This window comes from Strongyloides ratti (assembly GCF_001040885.1).
Source record: "Strongyloides ratti genome assembly S_ratti_ED321, chromosome : 2".
Lineage (NCBI taxonomy): Eukaryota > Metazoa > Nematoda > Chromadorea > Rhabditida > Strongyloididae > Strongyloides > Strongyloides ratti.
The window spans coordinates 13,003,610-13,028,199 of record NC_037308.1 but is presented as its reverse complement, the minus strand read 5'-3'; the positions used below and the strand labels follow the sequence as shown (position 1 = coordinate 13,028,199).

Sequence of the window (24,590 nt, the reverse complement as noted above, 5' to 3'; positions counted from 1 at the left end):
GTTAAAATGAATGTATTTTCTATACTTTTACCATTAATCGATTTATTTTAAATTTAAAAATATTTAAAAATTATTATTTTAATTAAATTATTAAAGAAAAAATTTAATAAATCTTTTTTAAAAAAAAAATTAACATATTAAATAATAAAACATGATTATTAATAAAATGAAATATTTTAAATTATGTAAATGAACTTTAATAGCTTATATATGTGTGATAGTTAGATAAACTATATATAATATATATATATATCCTACTATATACATTGTAGTTAAAATTATAAATTGGATAGGAAATTTGAAAACTATGCAATTTATACAATAAATATATACTATATCTAGAAATAAACCCCTAGGATGTACTGTTAACTTGGAAACTTTCTTCTCTTTTTAAAAGATGATGGATAATTAAAGAAAGCTTCAATTTATATATATATATCTTTATTATAGCAGCTGGTTGAAAATATTATAATAATATAGATGTTCAGATTATACTATTATTTAATTACTTTTCTTTAATTATTTTTTTTTAAATTAAATTGTAAAATAAGTATAAGTTTAATTATTATCCTAAAAGTATCAATTTAATTTTATACTATTATTTTTTTTTTATTAAATTTATATATATATGCAACAAATAAAACATTTTTAAAAACTATTATATTTTAACAATTATAAAAGTAATCTTTAAATATATTATAAAAACTATAGTTAAAAAAAATATTAATTTTATATAAAAAAAATAAATATTTTTTATTTCTAAAAATTATCTGCTTTATATATATATATATGTATATATTTTATATTTTATAGAATATAAAAGGGATATGTTGAAATGAATATTCTCTGTCATTGGATAAATTAATGGAATAGGTAATGTTATATAAAAAGGAAACAAATATAAAAATTTTTTATTTAATATTCTCTTATGTTTCGGTTACATTTTTATCAATAAAATTTAGTTAAACCAAAAATGAACTTTTGATCAAATTAAAAAATATTAATATTATTTAATATAAAAAAAATTTAATAAAAGTAATAATTTTTTTTTTTAATAATAAAATCAAAATATATAATATTAACAATTCTTTTTGATAAATGAAATAAAAATATATTATACTAAAAATGTTAGCTTATTAATATATATACAAGAATAATTTTTATTTATTAACAACCATTATATCACATTATTGTGTATCTTTACGTATTGCAACAACTACATATATATATATATATATATATTGGTTAAATTATGTCTCCGTGTATAATAAAAGAAGTACCTCTATTAACAATAGACTGTAGAAGGAGATAATATTTATTATAATAATTATTAAAACTTCTGTTAAGAGGTAAAAGTAGGTGTTTATAAAAGAACAGTACAACAATACTAGACATTTTGAGGTCACACTTTAACTAGAAATAATAATTAAAAATATATATTCATCTCAAATATCTTTTTAAATATTATATTTTTATATTATTTATTGAAATTTTGTTTAAAAAGCATTTTTACAACAAAAATATAACAAATATACATTTTTTTAATACTAAATTTTAAAATTAATGTCGATAAAATTATTTTTAAATATAATATATAACATCAAAGAAGATAATATTTCTTAGAAAAATAGAATAAAAAATAAATGTGATATTAAAAAAATAAACGTTGAAAATAAAATCTTTTTCAATATTTAAAAAAAAAAAAAATCCATAGATAATGTATCATTGTAAAATACTTTTATTTGTTTATTTTTTTTTAAATAAAAACAATAAGAATAACAAAAAATAAATATATATGCATATATATTATAATAATAATAGATTTTCATTTACCCTCAATAGAAATTATCACCATATGTATATATTTTTTTTAAATGTATATATAGAAATAAAATGTAAAAAAAAAGAAAAAAAAAATTAAAGAAATGAGGTAATCATCATTACATGATTCCTAGCAGCAAGAATTCTTTTTCTTAAAACTTTATTTTCTGTTAAAAGTGTTTGAATTATTGTATCTTTATCAACATCATCAAAAACTTTTTCATCACTCAAACTCATTTCTTCTTCTTCAGGAGATCCAAATATTTGAATACGCTGCTGAGCTTCTTTTAATTCTTTTTTTAATGTTTCTTGTTCATCTTTTATCATCTTAATTGTTTCATTTGCATAACCATCTATAAAAATGTTATTCGATGTCGATGTGCGTTTTAACTGTTTGATATTTAAATGCTTAAAATTATAGTGAATATTTTGATAGTCCGCTGACTCATAACCAGAACTAGCACTGAAACTTTCTCTATTTTTTCCTTTACTTCCACTAGCACCAATATTTGGTGTTTTAGAAAAGACTGGGGATAAATTATTTCCTGAAGACAATCCATTTGATGAACTTTTAAAAGTTGTTGAAGCTTCAGCTTCATCAGATCCATGTCCAGATGAAGAGACTGTCCCGTTATTATGGTTAACCATTTTTGCACTTGTTATCTAAAAAAAAAAAATAAATAAATTTTTCTATAGTAAAAATGTCTTTTTTTTAATTTGAAAAGTAAAAATAAATTAAAATTATATTGGAAAAAACATTAAAGTTAAAAAGTCATTAAATTAATTTTTTTTTTATTAAAACATTATCAACATATAAAGTTAAAGATGACAATAGTATTATATTATATTATATTATTATTATATATCTGTGAAAATAATATTTAAGTAGTGTCAAATTTTTAAAATTTTTAACAATTGATAACAGCATTTATTTTAACAATACTATCATAGTTAGTAAAGGGTCTTTAAAAATAAAATTACTTGATAACATATATATATATATATAAATATATATATGTATTATATAAAAACAACAAAGAATTGCGTGATTAAATAGGAGTAATATAAAAATAAAAATAATATATCTATCATTAAAAGAGAGAAAAGTTGGTTTATTTATTAAATAGAAATTTTATAATTACTTTTTTTTTTTACTAATTTGAAATATATATTTTTAATGAAAAGAAGTAACACAAACTTTTTGAAATAATATAGTAAAGTTATCTAATGACTTAAATTTAAAAACTAATATATTTTTTTGATAAAAGAATGTCAAGAAAGAAAAGTTTGTAAGAAAGTTGTATATATCTAGTGACGTGTGGAAAATAAAATATGCCGTAAAGATGGTTGTTTAAAATAAAAACTCTTTTTAAAAAAATCTTTAATGTTGTCAAAATAAATTTTCTAAAACAACTTATTTTTTTAAATAATTGTATATATTTGGATTTATATGTATGTATTTATACATATTAAATAAAAATATTTATAATTAATTAATAATGTTTAATCTATATTTCTAATAAGAAATTTTCTTTTTTATTAAATAAATTAATAATTTTTAAACATACCTTAGAATAAGGAGATGGTGGAAGTTTAGAATTCATAAGTATGGGTAAATTACTACTTTTTCTATTGTTGTTAACATTTAAACATTGTTTTGGGAAACGTTTAATTGTATTATTACAACTACTACTACTAAAAGTTTCTTGTGCATTTCTATCTTTTCCTTTACCAATATTTTTTTTAATATTTTTTGTGAAATAATCATTTTCAAATCCTTCAACAACATCTATTGAATTAGATCTACTATTGCGATTTCTGGGACAATTGCTAATGTTATCCTTTGAGGCAAAAGTATTTAATATTGTGGCTGATGAAGTTGGTGTTGTACCACCACCTTGAGATTTTATTTTATTTTCAGCTTCTTCAATTCTTTTTAATGGTGATTGAAGTGAAAGTTTTTTTAATGGTGTTATAGGTAATGAGGAATGTTGACGTGGATGAAAAAGATTTGTTAGTGTTTTTTGTTTTTTATTATAACTAACTAATTGTTCTTTAATTTGTTGACGATCTTCCTCTGAAATAACTGGAATTTTTGATTCTTTTATAGAAACACCTTCAACAAGTTGTTCTTTATTATCTTCAGGTGATGGTTGTTTTGAAAATTCACCAGAAGTAATACTTGTTTCAGAATTAACCATTGGACTAAAACAACATTTTAATGCTGTTGGAGATGTAAGAAGTTTGAAACCTTTATTCATACTACCATTAATTGGATACATTGAATCTGTACGATTAAAGTCATTAGTTATTATTGGAAAAGATTTTTTTGAATATGTATTGTCATTTGAAGAACTATCATAAACAAAAGCATCACCATTTTTACTCATTATTGATATTGTTCCATTTTTATCACAACATTTAAGAATATTTTCAGATAAAACATTTTTAATTTTTTTACCAATAATATTTTGTTTTTTCTTTTTATTTTCAGCTTCTTCTTTATCTAAAATTTCATTTAATTTCTCTTCAGCATACATTTCTAAATAACTAGCTTTCCTATAAAATGCCGTATCTGAGGGTGTTGTTGAATCTGATGGTTGTGTAGAACAATTGGTAATTTCAATACTTTTTTCTTCTATTATTGGATTATGAATTAAACTATTTCTAATATTTTTATTCATTCTAGATAATATTTCATGTGATTTAATAGAACTTAAATTTAATGATGCTTCCATAGCTTTTTCAAGATCATCATCTGGAATACTTTCACATTCAAAATCATCTTCACTGTTACCATTATCATTTAATGATATATCTTCTAAACTTAATTGTGATAAATCATGTTCATTTTTTAAAGTAGAATTTTTTAATATTCGTAAAGGTGATAAAATTTTATCAACAGAACAACCCTCATCTTTTAAAAATGTTTTTTCTGCAAGTGCCTCTCTTGGCATACTTTGTCCAATCTCAAAACATGTTTTTGATTTTCTACTTAATGCATTACTTTTACAACTTATTTCTTCATCAACTTCTGTTATGTCTTCTAGATACCTTCCAGTTATCCATAGTTTCATTTGTTCATGATCAATTTCATTATCATCACATTGAATACCTGAATCTGTCTTTGATATATCACTTTTTTTTAACTTTTTTTGTTTATCCATTTCAGCATAAAAATTTTCAAATATAATATTTTGTGAGTCAATATCTTTTTGATTATCTTTCATCCATTTCCATATCATATATTCTCTTTCTTTAGAAATATATTCTTCACCAAAAACAGTTTCAATTACAGTATCTTTTAAATTTTTAATACCACTATTTTTTCTTATTTTAATATCATCTAAATTATTTAATTCATTAATATAATTAATATTTCTATATCCTGCCAACATTTGTTTTTCTATTGTTGGTGGAAAATCAATTGGTATGGCATTTGTAGAAGAAATTATTTTATTTTTTATAGATTTTTTACTACTACTATCACTATTTGAACCTTTTAATGTTTTATCATTTTCACTACCTCCTAATAAACTACTTCTAGAGATGACTTCTTCACCTAAATATATAACTGTTTCTCCTCCAGAAAATTCTGATAATGTTTCACTTTTTTGATTATTTTTTAATATATCTTCATCATTATTTTTATTTTTATATTTATTATCCTAAAAATAATTATATATATATATAAATTTAATTTTATTATTATTATTATTTTTTTCTAAACATACATTTAAAGTTATATTTTTATTATGTGAATTATTTTTACTACCATTAGTAATTTTAAAAAGTTTACAAAATAAATGAAATAAATTAGCTTGATCATTAACACGATCCCCTGGAGAAAAATTTGTTAATATGACTGCTGTCTTATTTTTGGGTGTTTTTAAATATTCTTGTAAAAGTGATGTAAAAAGTGAATTTCTATATAAAAAATAATTATTTTTATTATTATAATATTATGGCTAACCTTGTTAGTAAGTGTTTATGTCCTTGAAATATTAATTGAAGAATATTGCTAATACCAGGCATTGTAATTATTGTGGGATCTCCTTTTGATTTTCTTTCACCAAGTCCCATATCTATTAATGTTAAAGTAGATTTTATTATTGAAAATTCCTCTGTTTCATCTGATTTTTTTTCCTTATTTTTTGATTGTTTTTGTTTTCGATATAAATTAATAAAATAAAATGTATGTTCTGTTCTTTGAGTATCATCATCTCCTATAAATATTATATATAGATTAATTAAATAGATTATTAGATGATAAGAAAAATGCCGATTATTTTTTGTGGTAATATAATCTTTATTATAAATATTATAAATGTTTAAATTAAATGAGAAAAAGAGGTATATGTTAATTAGATAAAACATTAATTTCCTTTTATTACTTTACTACTTATTAAAATATTTAATTTCCTATTTTTTTTTTCTTAAAGATACAATGTGATAATATAACGTTTCTATTTAACCTTCATTTAAAAGATATTTTATAAAAAAAAAAAGTAATTTTATTTATTATTTAAATGGAGCGGTAATAAAATATATGATATTTGATTGATATATAAAAGAAAATATATTATCTACAAAGAAGATAGAACTTTTATATGTTAAAATCCACAAAGTTATAATAAATAATGTGAAAAAGATGGTAACATTTATTCATCTTTTTTTTTTTTTTTTGGTAAAATAAAACGTCTCCTAAACATATAAAATAATGTGAATAGTATAAAAATTTTTATTGAATAATGAAAAGTGCCAATAAAAAAGTTCAAATGTTCCGTTAATGGAAGGATTGATTTGATTAATGATATAACATCATTTCACTTAATCTATGATATTTTAGTTATACTTAAAATTTATAAAGAAATAATAGTTAAGAAAATGAGATTAATTATATGTTCAAGAGATAGTTAACAAGTAATGAACATATGTAAATAAGATAAAAGATATGTCATTTATTACTATCGTCTGTTACATTTAGAAGTTATAAAGATATATTAATTTTGGTAGTAATCTAATTTTTTTTTTATTAAATATACATATTATAAACATACCAAGATTTTGAAATTCCATTATTTTTTTAAAATAATGTATACCATCTTCTAAAGTTGGTATATGAATTTCTTTTAATGTTTCTGTTTTTTTCATTTCTTTACATATTCTATCAATATCATCATCATTTTCATAAATATCTGATATATTATCATAAAAACTTGTATTACTAAATTCAGGATTTTTTTTAGGTTCAAAATTTTCTGTAAAAATTGACATAAGATCTGTAATAGTATTATTTCTTTGTGAAAAATGTAGTGCAGAAATTTTTAAATATGCATCTGTTGCTAAAAGTGAATTAGATTTAAGATATGTTGAAAGAAGAGAAAATGCCCATTGAAGAGTATGAAGAAAAAAACCGTAATTTGACTTGATAGTATTTTGATAAAGAAATTGTGTTTTATCATTTCCTAGTGATCCCATATATATTAGAGATACATTTAAACCATTAAAAAGTAATTGATATAATGGAGCTAATATTGTTGGAGCAATTTTTTTCTAAAAATTTTTTATTTAAATTATGTAAAAAAAAAACATACTATTGTATCTTCTGGTTTGAAGACATGATTAAAGGCACAATTACTATGTATAACAGCTCCACTATTAGAAATAAAATTAAAACCAAAATCAATATCTGATTTTTCTTTAATAATTTCTATTTTATCATTTTTTAAATTATAATCACTTATTTTTGCATATATTTGTAACTAAAAAAAAATATAAAAAATAAAATATAAGAATAAAAAAAAACCCCTACTTTTGGAATATTTATAGCTTTAGTAGGAGTACTTGAATCACCGGCATTTTCTATCATTTTTATTGTACTTGGTGGTATAGATAAATCAGTCCCCTCAATTTTTTTACGCTTCCCATCATCAATAGAAGTTTTTTTCTTTTTCTTTATTTCACTATACAAATTTTTTTCTTTCTCCATTCCTTTGTTATAATGATGCCTGTAAATAAATATTTAAAACTAATTGAAATATTATTTTTTTTTATATTCAATATATAAATATATATATATTAGCAATAAATATTATAAGTGTCATTTTAAACAACATACAATAAAACGTTTCATAATAATTTTATTAAAATTAAGGAAGAATATGATTAATTAAAATGACATAATGTAAGGAAATAAAAATTTTATTATCTTTAGTTGATATATCAATAGATAAAAAAAAGGCAAATAGTTTGTTAATGTTTAATTTTTGTTTAAAAAAAATGATCTATAAAAATACTAATTATAAATAATACAAAAAAAATTTATTTGATTTCAATACTAAGTTTTAAAGATGAGATAAACAATATTAAAATAAAAATTAAATAAATGAAAAACTAATTATTTGTAAAAAGAAGATTTTGTTAATAATTAACAAATTATATTAAGATAAATTTTATAAATAAAATATTTTGTCAACTGAAATTTATTATAATAAAATTAGTTATACATGATGAAAAAAGAAAATATATCATTAACAATAGAAAAGACATTTGATACAATAAAAAAAAACAATATCTTTCAAATAATTCATTGATAACGAAAAAAAAAAGATATGTAATAAGAAAAATATGTATAGAAACTTTTGTTAGATACATTCATTATAAAACAAAAATACATTGAAATGATTTTGACAAAAATTAAGATAGAAAATAGGGAAAAAGAAAATTATATGATAGTTTATAGTAAGGCTTTTATAAATTTATATAATGGACTTATTTTTAAAGAAACAAAAACTTGATTAGTTTGTGTTTTGTTAATTTTTATTTTATTTAACATATTTAGGACTCTTTTTATTTTAAATTTTTATTCTTAAAATAAGATTCTTCTTTTTTTTTGATATTTTCTTTTTTATAAAATTAATGATAAATTTTTTTTTTTTTTTGGTTACTCTTTTTTAAAAGGAGGTAGTAAATTTTAAAAAAGAAGAACAAGGAAATGATATATGATGATAATTAAAAGATCAAAGAATTAAAATAAATTTAAATGTCCTATAACAATAGACCATCTCTTGTTATCATTAATAAAAAATAATTGGTGGTAATATAGTTAAAGAAAAAAAAAAGAAAAAAGAATTGTACTATTAATTAACCAATTATATAAAAACATTTTTACAATAGTTAAATAAAAATATTTTTACCAAAACTTATATATTATTTCTTAACTTTTTATAGAAAAAGAGGAGGGACAGAAAAAGTTCAATTATAAGTTCAGACTAGGATACTTAATTTCTTTTATCTTTTTAATAGTATTATGTTAGTAATAGTAAAATTGCGCATTTTAACTGTATTATATAGATATTTTAGATTATATTGTAAAGAATATGCCAATGTAATAGATCTAACAAGAATATAGTGGAAAGGATAAATATATGAAAAAAGAAAAAGTATAATGAATATATTTTTATAGTTTTAACAAATTTATTTTTATTGCCAAAAAGGTGCCGACACCAATAAGTCACACAGTTAGACCACTATACAAGTGTTGTTTGGGATTTTTGAGGAATGAAAAAGATTGATGATACTTTTATGAAGAATGTCTTATTATTTCTTTTGATAAAATATAAAGTTCATTCCTCAAGAGAGATGGTATATATATATATATATTTTAACATAAGTTTCAAGGTACTTCAAAAGATAAAAAAGAAAAACTTTTTTTATTTAAATTGTTAAGAAAAATAAGAATGTTATATATGAATATATTTTAGTTTAATTTGATAAAATAAGAATATATAAAATTATCTAAGTTATATATATATATATTTAAACTGTAAAGTTTTTATTCATTTAAATGTGTTTTTACTATATATAGTATTAATACCATATATCTTAGATTTCTTCTTAATTTTATTTACCAGAAAAAGTATACAAATAATTAAAGAGGTAACTGATACTATATATTTATTTAATTATTTATTCTTTTATACTTTAAAAATACCATGATATAAATATATAATATTTAAGTAATGTACTATAAAAATAGGAAGTAATAATAATATGGCATCAGCTGATAAAAAGGAAACTTTTAAAATATTTTGAATAATATTTTAAATTTTACTGTTCATAAGTTAAATATTAAGAAAGAACTGTTTTGTTAATAGAATTTTATGATAAACAATTCTATTTTTATTTTAAAAATTAAAGCCTTTTGGAATGATTAGTTAAATATTCTATATATTATTATAAATAAATAAAATATATATATACTTATTTTCCCTCCATAAATAGTTACTTTTATAAGATTACATCATTAGTTAAAATATTGGAAATAGAATCATTATTAAGTTTAATGAGAACGGAAGTAACCTCTTTAGCATTTTGTGTATTTTTATCATTGTTATATATGTTCAATTCTCAGTTACTCTAAGGATCTAATTATCTCTTCTCCATCAAATATAATATATTTTGTTTTGAGTAATCATGAAAATAGTATGAAGTATTTAAATGATTACAATAGTTATACTTATTTGTTAAATTATTTCAAGTAAATATTATTTATTTTAATAAAGAAATAGTTATGGGACATTAGTATAATTATTTAATGTTTGATAATACTATGAACTATATATATACAATAATAATATGGATAAAGAATTAATTGTGTGGAGATGATTTACATTATTAGACATCAGTACATTTGATATTGAGAATATATATAAATAGATATAAATATAATAAAAATTATAAAATACATAATAAATTTGTAATAATAATAATATTTAAAAATTGAAATTATTTAAAATATATGTAAAAATTTTCTTTTATTTTAAAATATATATAATATCTTAAAAGTGATAAAAATATATATATTATAATAAAATTCATGATAAGAAGAAAAAAAAAAGATAAATTTTATGAAGAGGAATAGTGAAGACAAATGGGAAAAGAATAAATATAATGAGTTTTATAAAATATTTAAAAAGATGTAGTTGCTACAAATAGTATATTGTTAACAACAATACAAAATGAATATTATATTGCTTATAAGGACATATATTAAGATTATATTATAAAAAATTATTTAATCAAAACTAAAGAATATTTGATTATATTATTTTAATTTTTTAAAGTCTTCCTTTTTAATAAATAAAATGTATGATTTTAGTATGATTTGTTTTATTAATAAATATCAATAAAAATAAATAGTTCAAAAGAAACATATTTATGATAATGGGTTATGAAGATATAGTATGGATTAAAAAATAATTAAACTTTATGATAAATATTTTCAATATAATGTAAAATAATAAATTTTTATTTATAAAAATAATATAAATTATATATATAATATTTTGTAATTTATTTAAATATTAATGTATAAAAAAAAGGTTTAACTTAATGTATTGAAAAAGGCAAATATAATATAAATAGATAAAATAAGCCAAAAATTGAGTGGTATTTTTTAAAATAAGGAAAAATAGTTATATTAAAATAGTTAAGAGTTCTTCAAAAATTTTGTTAAACAAATCATTGTACTTAACACAAAATAAGATTTATTTTTATTAACTAATAATTTTTAAGAATAAGATTATAATAAATTTGGTTAAATAAAAAGAATAATATTTTGAACACTTGTTACTTTGAGACATTAATTTATCCAAAACTTCTGTTTTTTTTTTTTATCTTTAAGCACATAATAACCTTTAAAAAGTTTATGAAGTTATAAAATTTAAGAAGAAAGAGCGTTATAAATATATTTATGAAATTATTATATTTTAACTATATCAATTATTTTTACAAAAAGAAAAGTAATGTATCATAAAAGTTATAATATAATTTTCTATAAAAGTTTCTTTTATGATTATTATAATTATAAAATCGGCTAATCTTTTAAAACTTTTTTTTTTATTAAGAAATAATTTTTTTAAATAAAGGTATTTTATATAAATTAATCAATGTATACTAAATAATTTAACAAAATATATAAATAAATATTTTAATTAACTAATGATTATAAAATATAATAAAAGTTTGTTTATATTTATAATGTTACATCAAAAAGAATTGTTTATATAGTGTATCTGTATATAAAAAGAAACAATGATAATTAAATACCAAAATGATAGTATATAATAAAATGATTCTCTATTGATATAAAATTTGAGAAGAGAAATATATTAGGTAAACATATGCTTAATCTTTTTGATAATAGATGGAAATGCCGAAGGAATTGTTTTGTGGAATATTTGACTATTGATCAACTCACAACTAGATCATATTACTAGGATAAACTACATTTAATAGACATATATCATTTATTAATAATAATGCTATTACATAAAACCTTTATCTGAGGATATTATTAATGATAATCATTGTTTAACATTACTCTTTCATTAACTAAATATTACACAACATTAATCTTATATATTCATCTTTTTTAATAAAAAAATGTTTTGTTATCTTTAATGAATTAAATTATAATAAAATAATGTAAATGATTTTTATTTTACAATATATAATCATTTTTTTTTATAATAAAAAAAAAAAAATAAAATAAAAATTTTTTCTAATTTTAATAGTTATTAGAGATAAATTTTTATAAATATAATAATCATCTACATATATAATTACCCTTTTTAAATCAGTAAAAGAAAAATAAATAACAATAATTATTAAAAATAAAAATCCCGCTGGTAAATTATACATTTCTGAAACTGTTAAAATGAAAAGAAATAAAAATAAAATTCAATATAAAATAATAAGGATATATTTGTTAAAATTTATTACCAAATACAGTAAACCTGATATAAATATATAATATATGTAATGGGTGTAAAAATACTAATAATGTTAAAAAAGATGTCGGCAAAAGGAAAAAAGATAATAAATTAAAAATTTTTCATCATCACATCAATCATTGTGGAAGATTTGTTTATAAATGATTAACAAAACATACCATGCCAATTAGTTGATGTTTATTACTAGTTAACGTTTACAAGGTATTTTTATAAATAAATATATATAATATTGAAAATTACAAAAAGATGTAATTTATTATATTTAATAGAAGACAATAAAAAAAAATAATTTAAATTTCATGCTGTTTTATGTAAGTTTATAGTTTAATTTAATGATGATTGACAAAATAATGAGGTTCATTAAATACTCAAATTGGCATGAATTGTGTACTAAAATTTCATAAATAATTTTAAAATAATAATATAATAATAAGAATATAATAATAATAATAATACTAATTAAGATCATAATATAATTTTTATTATTATTATTCAATTATAGAAATAAAAGATAATAAAACTAAAAAAGAGATATAATATTTTTTGTTAAATTAATATATAATAATAAAATAAAAATTTTTTTTTTTTTAAAAGAGAACAAAAAATTTATGTTATTAGAGGGAAGTTTTATAAAAATGTATGTATAAAAATGAAGAAAAGCTTAAAATCAAAGTTGATGAATGATTGGTTCCTGTTGGAACTTTTCTACTTAGACAAGTTAAAACATTTTTAACTATTCTAAAGATACCTTTATATTCTTATCATTATTTATTAAGTTATATATATATATAATTTAAGAAGACTATGGCAAAAGCCTTATCCATCAATCATATCATAGGTGCTTATGAAAAATTATAACATCTGTGGAAAAAGTGTTATGTTGATAAATTTGTGTGACATGACATAAGAATAGATTATATAGGCACACATTTTTATGGAGGAATTAAAAATAATGATAATTATTGGTATATGATAAAACAAAAATTTTTCTAAATTTTATTAATGTTATTTTTTATAATTATTATTTACCTTTTTATTTTGTAGTTATAAATCTTTTTTTTTTATTTTTTGATTTATAGAATGATTTGTAATTTGATAACTTTAAAAATGATTAATAGAAAAGAAAGAATGATTGGGTAAATTTTTATTTTTGAAAAATTATTTTAAATATACATATTTGTCATTATAACACTGAAGTAGAGAGATTTTTCGCGTGCTTCTGATGTCAAAAGAAGATAAAATGAAATTGTTAAAGAAGAAATGTTCAGGTGGTGATTGATTACAAAAGATGAGGGTAGGTAAATTTAAGCCTTAAGGGAATATTTGATTAGTAAATACATTATAAATGATAAAATATTATAAGAGAATATGTTTTCATTAATAAACTATAAAAATAAAAATATTGTTTTCATAAAAAGAGAATATAATAAAAAAATTTTTTTTTTATAAATGGTAGTTTTAATATTAATAACGTTGCCATAATGATATATATATATATATATAATATTACATTAAATGTTAATGTGTTTTCAATCTTTTGATCATGAAAAATATAATTTACAATTCTTATCACTATGTATAAAACCTATAATAATAATAATAATAATAAAAATATTGTTTCATTTATCTATAAAATAAAATTATACAATCTATTTTTATAAAAAGAACATTAATTTTTACAATATATAAAAGGTAGTATTTGTCTATAAATAGTAAAAAAAAAATAAAATCTTTTTAGTAATTTTTTTCCCTTAGAAAGACCATGAAATTTAGAATTTTTAATTGAATATAAATAATTTTTTTTTTGCCTATCTTCTCATGAATATGTTAATAATAAATATGATTGAAAGAGAGTATGATATAAAACATTTTTTTTTAATCAAATGATCAACATACATTAAAGAGTAATATATATGTTAATGAAGGGAAAACTAACCTTTTTGTTAAATTATTATTCACTCCAGAAACTATAATTTTGAAGGTTGGTTTTTTAACAAAATAATCATTTATAGTATAAGTGGTAGCCATACTTTTTTGATTCTCCATATATCTTTTATTGTTATATCCTATCCACAATGATTAAAATTTTTATATAATAATATTACTAGATTAAAAAAAAAACCTTAAAATATATATATAAAATAAAAAGTATCTATTCATAAAAATTGCTATAAAATCAAAAATTTGAAGGTGTATTTAAAATTAATCGAAAAAAAAGGTAATAAAATTTTTTTTCTATCTTTATTTTACAATAAAATTTTAAATTTTATTCATCTATAAAAATTTAAATAACATTTTTAAAATATAAACAAAGATACCTAAATTATTTAATTATTCTTAATTATTATAAATTAAATAATATAAAAAAAAATATATAGATGATTCAAGTTTGTTAATGACATAACATTTATATAACTTGAATAAGTGAGGGAATTTTATTAAAAATATTATAACATCTTTTTTCACTTTTATTAATAAATATAAATGATAATAATAATATATGTTAATAATTTTTACAACATTATATAAAAAAGGAAAACATTCAATAAAGTATTAATTGTTAAATAATTTTCATATAATTCTTTTAAAATTAAAAAGAAAAAAAAAATAAAATAAATATATTAATGAAAAATTTAAATATAATAAAAGTTAATATTTTCAAAAGAATATTTTTTGTTTATATAGTGTTTCTTTATTTTACAATATAAAAAAAATAGGTATTTAAAAATATTATCAATAGTATCAATTGAATATGTTAATAAAAAAGAAGTTATATATATTTTAATTTAAAATGACATGAAATAGAATTAATATTTATATATTTAAATAAGATAATAATAAAATGAACAAAATCATATCTTTTACAAATTGTGAAAATTTGTAACACCTGCTTTTCTCTTTTCTTGAAGAATATTTGTACACAATTTATATCTATTTTACCTTTTATTAATGTCATTTGAGGTAAAATTATTAACTTGTCTAGAGATATACAAAAGTTATAATTTAAAATAAAAGTATAAAAATAAATTTTAATGTTATTCAATTATAAATAGAAAGAAGCATCTAAACAATCATTCTTAAAATAGATATTTATTTTCCTTGTTTAATATGATTACAGGGAGTACTTTTAAAGGTATAATATTAAAAAAGAAATTAACACCTTATATTATTAATACGAGAAAGTGACATCTTCTCTTAATATTTAATACAATTAACTTTATAAATAACTACAATAGTTATTACAATCGTGATATTATTGTAATATGACAAAATATTCATATATTTTTATATATAATGTTACTTGATAAGAGAAAACTTTTTAAATATAATAATATTATATATATATATATTTAAATATAAAATTAAATTATTACAAATATATGTTTTATGACATAACAAGGAAAAATAAAACTTTTACAAAATTTATACAAAATCATTTTATAAACCATTTTTAATCGTTTATATATTAATATATTTTGAATACTATTATTTATAAACATGTTTAAAGCAAACAAAATTTATATATTTTTATAAATTATTATTATAAAAAAAAAATAGAATTAATAATTTTTAATATAATATAAAAAAGTTTTATTTAAAAAATAAATAATATATAGCTTTTCATTAATTTTTTTTAAATATATTTAATTATATTTATAAATAGATAACCTTCATATAAATTGTTTAAAAAAATATAATATAACTATTATATTACAAAAAAGGCACATCTTACAAGAGGATGAATGAATTAGTTGCTAATTATGAAACAAGGAAAAATAAAATGAACTTTTTAGACGGTATTAGGGGAGATAAAAAATATAATTCATCTTTAAAGAATAATGAAATTAATGTTGAAGGATGAGTAAAGTTTAGATAAAATAAAAAAAAAATTGTATTATTTTTTTTTCATATCTTCTTTTAATATCATTAACAAAGGCCATTGTCTTTTAAAAATAAAAAGGTTAAATAATTGTCTAATTAGGAATATATAAAATAAGATATAATAAAAATGTCTAAAAAGTTTAGAAAATTAAAATAAAAAAATTATTTAATTTTATTAAAAAAAAATATATAAATATATTCTTATCTTGTTATAATCAATGATACTAATGACATAATATTTGTATATATAAAATAAAATGCTTCATTTTATTCATGTTTTTTTTGTGTAATTAAAATAAGTGGACAAGATAGATATTTATTTTTTTTACCTTCTTAATCATCAAAACCTATAAAATTTCTCTTTTTCTTACTTTTATCTTTCAATATATATATATCCTCTCTGTAGATAACTGATAGTGTTATCTTTTTCATATAAATATTGTTTTTCAAAAAGAATTTACATAATAATCAAAAATGATTTTTAACTGTGATTCTTTCTTTTTTTTAATATCAAGGTATAAAATAACAAAAATTTAAGAAAATAGTTAAAATAAACTTTTATTTAAAAATAACAATTATTAAAAATTTTATCTCCTCCTTTCTAAACATATGTTTCTTGATTTTTTATTACTATTTCTGTTAACTCACATATAAAGTCATATAAATCACACTTCTGGTGTTGATGGAACATGAATGTTTAACAAACCAATAAATATTATCTTTATAACTTTTTAACCAATGAATGTTTAATTAATTCTTGATTTATTTTATCCATATATACAAAAATTAAGTAAAAATAAATATATTAAAAATTTATTTATTTTTAGTTATTATTTATTATTTTATAATAAAAATAATATATATCATTGTAATGAAGGTCAATTAAAAAAGGGTTTTCTATATAATAAGTTGACTGTCTAAAATTGTATTCATCTGTATATTATTAAAAATTGTAGCGTGACATTTTAAGAATTCATCAGGATAGAGATTATGTAGTCAAATAAATTAAGCTTCACATCATATGATTGAAATAAATATAATTAACAAATGTAAATATTCTAATATCATATTACTTAGTTTTATTATTCTAATTATTTTCTAATAAATAAATGATTTATTTAATGATAAAATATATGTATAATTTTTGCAAGCTATTAATGTATTTAAATAAATCAAAAAATAAATATTCTAGTACAAAAATATTTAATATAATAAAAACTATTTAATTTTTTTTTCGAGAAAAAAAAAACAGAACAAACATAATTTTGACAATTTTTTTCAAAAAACATTTTCAAAAGACAATATACCTGCTCAATCATCTCAATAAAACTTTCAAATTTTTATTTATATTTCAAAAATCTTTATTAAATGAACATGATTCATAGATTAAACATTTAAATAAATTTAAATCAAACGTTATTTATGAAAACTGTTTTGTTAATAAACTTTATCAGGTAAAAGATTGTAAATTGATTAGTTTAAAATAATTATATCTTCTTTTTTTTTAATTAAATTGTATTATTTGATTAAAATTATTACCAATAAATTTTAATAATTTTTTTTAAATTTTATTGTTAAATATAAAATTTTTTAATTTTTGACAAATAAATTTTACATTGTTTAATAATGTGTTAAATTTTAATTTATAAATAATAATTTTAATTTTATATTATTTTAATATATCCATTTTTATATATAATTAAAAAAAATTATTAATCATATTCATATTAACATAATTTACTAAATCAAAAATTATTTTAATTAAAAAAAGGTAAAAAAAAAAGTCTAATAATCAAGAAAAGTTAAATAAACAAATCTTGAGAAGATGCTTTAAAGATACTTATTACCAAAGAAAAATGTGTTGTTGTTTATGTATAAATTTTTTTTGTATGTATTTTATGTTTTGTGCCTAAGAAATTTATGTACTAAATTTATTGTAAAAGATCATGTTTTTTTTAATAAATATTATATTATATTTCAATATTTTTATAATAAAAAATGTTCTAACTTAATATTACTTTTTTTTAATAACAAAAAAGTAATATATATATATATATTATTTAATAATTTTAATGTTAATGTCTATGTTAAAAATGAAACATTAGAGGATCGTAGAGCTTGCCTTTTTTTTCAATGAAGTAAATCAATTCATCAATAAAATAACTATATATATTTAATGTAAATTGTCTGATACTTTGTATGATTAATACAAAAATATTTTAAATAGAATATACCAATAGATATAAGTTCTTATCAAATTTATTATTTGATAAAATATTTTATAATTTAACAAATATTTCAAAATTAAATATATAATAATTAAACAACTTTATTTAATTATAATTTAAAATAATATAATGTTTTATTTAATTTATGAAACGTGTAATTTTTTACTTTTGCAAATATGTTTTTCTAGGGTTTTTTTTCAAAGATGTTAACAGTACGAATGAAAAACTATTTTAATTATGCTCTTTTATTTTTTACTCTATTATTTATATATATTTATAATTTTCATTATACTAATTATGTGACAAATGTTGAAATACATAAAATTGAAGAAGATTTATTAAAAGTTTGTATCTATTTTTTTATATTATTATACTAATATTTTTTTTTAGTTAAAAGAAAATGCTAATTTACAAATTAATAGATTAAGAGAAGAAGTAAAACATGACAAAGAATTAATTAATCTTTATAAAGATAAAATATTAGAGTTAGAAATGAAAGTTAAACAAAAAGATAATGTTATTTATGAAAATAATATAGTTAAACCAATGATAAATAAATTTGAAGAAAATAAATCAAAATCAATATCATTAGAAAATAAAATTAATGATGAACAAAAAGTATTAAAAGAACCAATTATTGCTAATGAATTTTCATCTATTAGAAGTTTTACAAAATCTTGCCGAATGAATATAAAAAATCTTTTTTCTAAAAATAATACTGATGTACAAATGTTGAATGCTTATGAAACAATACCATTTTTAAATATTGATGGAGGTGCTTGGAAACAAGGATGGGATATAAAATATGATAAGAAAGAAATTTTATCAGAACCTAGATTAAAGGTTTTTGTTGTACCACATAGTCATCAAGATCCAGGATGGTTAAGAACATTTGAAAATTATTTTGATGAACAAGTTGATTATATTTTAAGTGCAATAACAGATTTTATAACTAAAAATAGTGATATGAGATTTATTTATGCTGAGATGTCATTTTTAGAAAAATATTGGGACAAAAAAAATAGTACTGAGAGAGAAAAAATTAAACAATTAGTTAAAGATGATAAGATAGAAATAGTTACTGGAGGATGGGTTATGACTGATGAAGCAAATTCTCATTACTTTGCCCAAATAATGCAATTAATTGAAGGTCACGAATTTTTAAAAAATCAATTTGATAATTATAAACCTAAAAATCATTGGTCAATAGATCCTTTTGGATTATCTCCAACTATGGCTTATCTTTTAAAAAAGAGTAATTTAACAAATATGATCATACAAAGAGTTCATTATGAAGTTAAAAAATATCTTGCTGAAAAAAGGCAATTAGAATTTAATTGGAGACAATTATGGGATAATAATGAAGGAAAGACAGATATATTTACATCCATGTTTCCATTTTTTTCTTATGATATACCTCATACATGTGGTCCTGATCCTTCTATTTGTTGTCAATTTGATTTTTATAGAATGGTTAAATATGGTTGTGATTGGAAAATTAATCCTGTAAAAATTATTAGTAAAAATCTTAAAGAACGAGCTCAACTTTTAACTGATCAGTATAGAAAAAAATCAAGATTATTTAAATATAATACTCTTCTTGTTCCACTTGGAGATGATTTTAGATATGAGACAAAAGAAGAAGTTTCAATACAATATGAAAATTATAAAAAACTTTTTGATTATATTAATAGTCCAGAAGGTCTTCAAGAATTTAATATGGAAGTTAAATTTGGTACATTAAAAGATTATTTTGATGAGGTAAATAAAAAATTAACTAAAGAAACAACAACAACTTTAACGGGTGATTTTTTTACTTATGCTGATCATGATGATCATTATTGGTCTGGATATTATACTTCAAGACCATTCTATAAAAAATTTGATCGACTAGTCCAACAATATCTTAGAGGAGCAGATATGATATATAGTACTAGTATAATGAAATATTCAAAAGATATTAATTTATTAGAAAGTTACAAAAATAAAGTAAATTATAATTTATTGGTTGAGGGACGTCGTCATATGTCACTTTTTCAACATCATGATGGAATAACAGGAACAGCAAAAAGTTTTGTTGTAGAAGATTATAGTGAAAAAATGTTAAAAGCAATTGAAAATTTTTTTATAGTTATTCAAAAAAGTATAGAATTTTACCTTGAAAATAATAAAAATAATAAAGAAGATTTTGATGGAAGAGAAAATACTAAAAATGATGAAGCTATCAAACTGACAGTTAATGAATTTTTAGAATCATCTGATTCATTACCATCTACCTATGTACTTAATCAAGATACTACTATTATTCTATATAATCCACTTTCTAGAGAAATTGAAGATATTTTTTGTTTAAAAATTGATAGTTATGAAATGAGAATTAAAAATATTGATGAAAATGATCAAGAAATAAGACCAATTATTGAAATATTAGATAAACATTTTACTTTTAGTTATAATTCAAAAAATCAAAATAGAAAAAGAAATTTTTATGAATTATGTTTTAAGGCTAATATTGGACCACTTAGTATAAAAATTTTTGATTTAATTAAAAAAAGATTACCTAAAGAATGTTTTGCTAAAATTAATGGTTCTGATATAAATATTAAAACATTAGATATATATGGAAATTATTTAAATGATGAGGAAGATAATTATATTTTTGATGTTAATAGAGTTACAAAAAATAATGAAAAATTTGTTACTCTTAAATTTGATTCAATATCCATATCAATTAATGCTAAAACTGGTTTCTTATCACATATAAATAATGAGGTTGTTGAAATGTCATTCTCTAAGTATGGTGTTCGTTCTCCAGTAAAATCTAAACCTGGTGGTGAAATTGTCTCTGGTGCATATTTATTTTTACCTGATGGTCCATCAACAATGATAAGTTCTGATGACAATAGTTATATAATTTTAGATGGAAAATTAAAAAAAACAGTTATTATTAAAGGAAATCAAAAAACACTTTCATCTCATAAAATAGAAATAATTAAAGATAAACTTTATGTATCTATAGAAAATGAAATAGGACTTATGGAATTATTTGACTTTGAAATGACAATGAATATCAATAGTGAAATTGATAGTAAAGATATCTTTTTTACTGATTTAAATGGATATCAAATAATTAGAAGAAAAAGATTTGATAAAAAAATACCAATACAAGGAAACTTTTATCCTATGCCTAGTACTATATATATAGAAGATTCAACAAAAAAAGGTAAAAGATTATCTTTGATAAGTAATCAACCATTAGGATGTTCATCATTAGCTTCTGGAAAAATGGAAGTTATTCTTGATAGAAGATTAACACAAGATGACAGTAGAGGATTAGCTGCGGGTGTTTTAGATAATGTTAAAACAAAAAGTAATTTTAGAATAATTTTAGAAGATTTAGAAAAAGAAGAACCGTCTGGTGATTTCCCAACAAGTTTTTTATCAAAAGTTTCTCAATTAACACATCAACAAATGCACTATCAACCAATAATGTTATTTTCAAATACTTTACTCAATTTTAATAATAAAGAAGTTATTTCAAAAATGTTTTCTCCTCTTAAAGAATCCCTTCCATGTGATTATCATATTGTTGGTATGAGAGCAGAAACAAAAAAGTGTGACTATGATATGAAAAAAGATGGAGAAGTAGTATATGATTCTGAAAATAGTATTGGACTTATTCTTCAAAGATATGCTTTTGATTGTTCTTTAGTATATCAAAAAAATCATAATGAAGACAAGTGCTTTGAATCTGAAGGTGAACTTAATCTTAGAGAAAAAATTAATTTAGATTCAGGAAAAATATTTAATAGTTCACTTACAATGATGTATGTAAATGAAGAAGAGGAAGTATATAAAATAAAATTAACTCCAATGGAAATCAACACATTTAAAATTAAATTTTAACTTTAACTCATATTTTTTGTTTAATAATTAAGTTTGAAAAAAAAAAAATATTTTGTATATAATTTTTATTATCCTATATATATCTATATCTATATATATGGGAGAAATGAGTTGTGAAAAGGTATTTTCGTCATTTTAATTTTTAATAAACTTTTATAAAATAATAAGTTTGCTAATAACAATGAGTATAATAATTTTTTTTTGAAATATTGTAACATAAATTGCAGAAGAGAGAAACACTAGCATCTTAATTGCTGTACCTCAAAAAGAAAAGCATGACGAGTTTTCACGAATTTTTTAAAACTTTGAGAGTATAGATTTAAACATATACCATTTTTTTTAAATTGTATTAATGTAAACTTTTTTTTAAATTAACCATACTAATTTTATCATTTTAAAGTTTTATCTGTATAAGTTATTGTTACATTTTTGAATTTAGCATATCATTTCTACATTCTTTCTATATAAAATACTAAAAGTGATAACTACAATGTTTGCCAAGAATCTCCTTTAGAGTCATAGACGTACAAAATTAATAAAAATTAAAATAAAAAAGTAAAAAAAAGTTTTATTAAAAATTTTTTATAATATTCAAATTTAAAAAAAAAAAAATTTACATACATAACCAAAATTATTATATAAAAAATTTAAAAAACAAATTTTAAAATAAAATTACAAAATTTAATAGTAGAATTTTTAAAAAAATTTTTATGAAAAAATTATTTACTATTTTTTATATTTTTATTTAATACGTTAGCTTAAAATTTAAATAAAATCATTCCATTTCAAATACTATCAAATGGCTACAGTGATATATACAAATTCCAAAAAAAGTTGCTTTTCTTTGTTCACATTTTTAGAGGTAAAGTCGGATATCTGGAATATTTTTAGCCAATTTCTGAATCTCTGAAAATAATAATGCTATAGCTATGAAAATAAATATTCTAGACCTACTTTTGAATAGAAATCGAATGAAGCTGGTCCCATCTTCATAGCTTAATTATTTGCTGAGATACTGAAAAGTCGGGAACAATGAATATTTTAGAAAAATTTCCGCCTTTGTTCATATCTCACTTCAGAATAAAGATAATTGCAATCAGATTTCTGCAATCTTCTTCTAATGAGTTTTTATATGGGGTCTACCTTCAAAATTTTTTTATATCATTAACCACTTTCGAGATATAAAAAAATGGTGACAATGGATTACGCGCGAAAAAATACCAAGCACAATATTTCAAGAACGGTTAAAAATTTAAAAATCTTTTCAACGTAAGGTATGTCTTAAATTATGAAAGAAGCACAGCGCAACTGGTTTCATGGTTCTGTGACTTCATCAACTTGAGTTATCACTAAATTCTTAAAACTTTTTTTTAAACATATTTCTTATCATAACTTTATTTTTATAAGTCCTATAAAGATAAAAATTGGCTTAATGAATTTCTCGTAAAAAATTGATCTAGAATAAAGTATTTATTTTTAAAATTTACAATATTATCATAAAAATCGAGATTTACAAAAAAATATTCCACAATTTCGCCCTTCATCTTTGAATCCTTATAACTCCTGAAGTTTCACTTTTAGTATATTGTTGATTATATTCAAAATTCATCCCGTTTTAAGGGCTATCGAATGACTATAGTAGCATATTCAAATTAAAAAAAAAATTCTTCTTCGTCAGAGAATTTAAAATTAAGCCAAAAATTCGAAAAATTGAATTTGAACAATATTTTACATCACCAGAATTATGTATAGATATTATAATAACAATAAAAAATTCAATAGGATTTAAAGAGAAAAAAGTAGCTGACCTTGGTTGTGGTCTTGGTATTTTATTATTAGGTGACTGGAGTGTTTGAACCATCAATGTTAGTTAGTTTTGACAATGATGAAGAAGCATTAGATATATGTAGAAAAAAGATTGAGAATAGTAAATTGGAGAAAAAATATAAATATT

General features: G+C 19.0%; 2 protein-coding genes across 2 annotated transcripts; one reads left to right on the top strand and one right to left on the bottom strand.

Annotated features, from left to right (window-relative positions):
- Nucleotides 1-1,917: 1,917 nt before the first annotated feature.
- Nucleotides 1,918-14,666, bottom strand: SRAE_2000415000 (Kinesin-like protein CG14535; the record flags this gene model as incomplete). Its single annotated transcript, XM_024642984.1, has 8 exons — nt 1,918-2,484; nt 3,390-5,489; nt 5,556-5,748; nt 5,795-6,047; nt 6,882-7,377; nt 7,419-7,586; nt 7,637-7,832; nt 14,557-14,666. The coding sequence occupies 8 exons, from the start codon at nt 14,664-14,666 to the stop codon at nt 1,918-1,920; spliced, it is 4,083 nt and encodes a 1,360-aa protein (XP_024508701.1).
- A 4,267-nt stretch (nt 14,667-18,933) lies between these two features.
- SRAE_2000414900 (Alpha-mannosidase 2x) lies at nt 18,934-22,636 on the top strand (the record flags this gene model as incomplete). Its single annotated transcript, XM_024642983.1, has 2 exons — nt 18,934-19,074; nt 19,121-22,636. 2 exons carry the CDS (start codon nt 18,934-18,936, stop codon nt 22,634-22,636), a joined length of 3,657 nt encoding a protein of 1,218 aa, XP_024508700.1.
- Nucleotides 22,637-24,590: the final 1,954 nt, after the last annotated feature.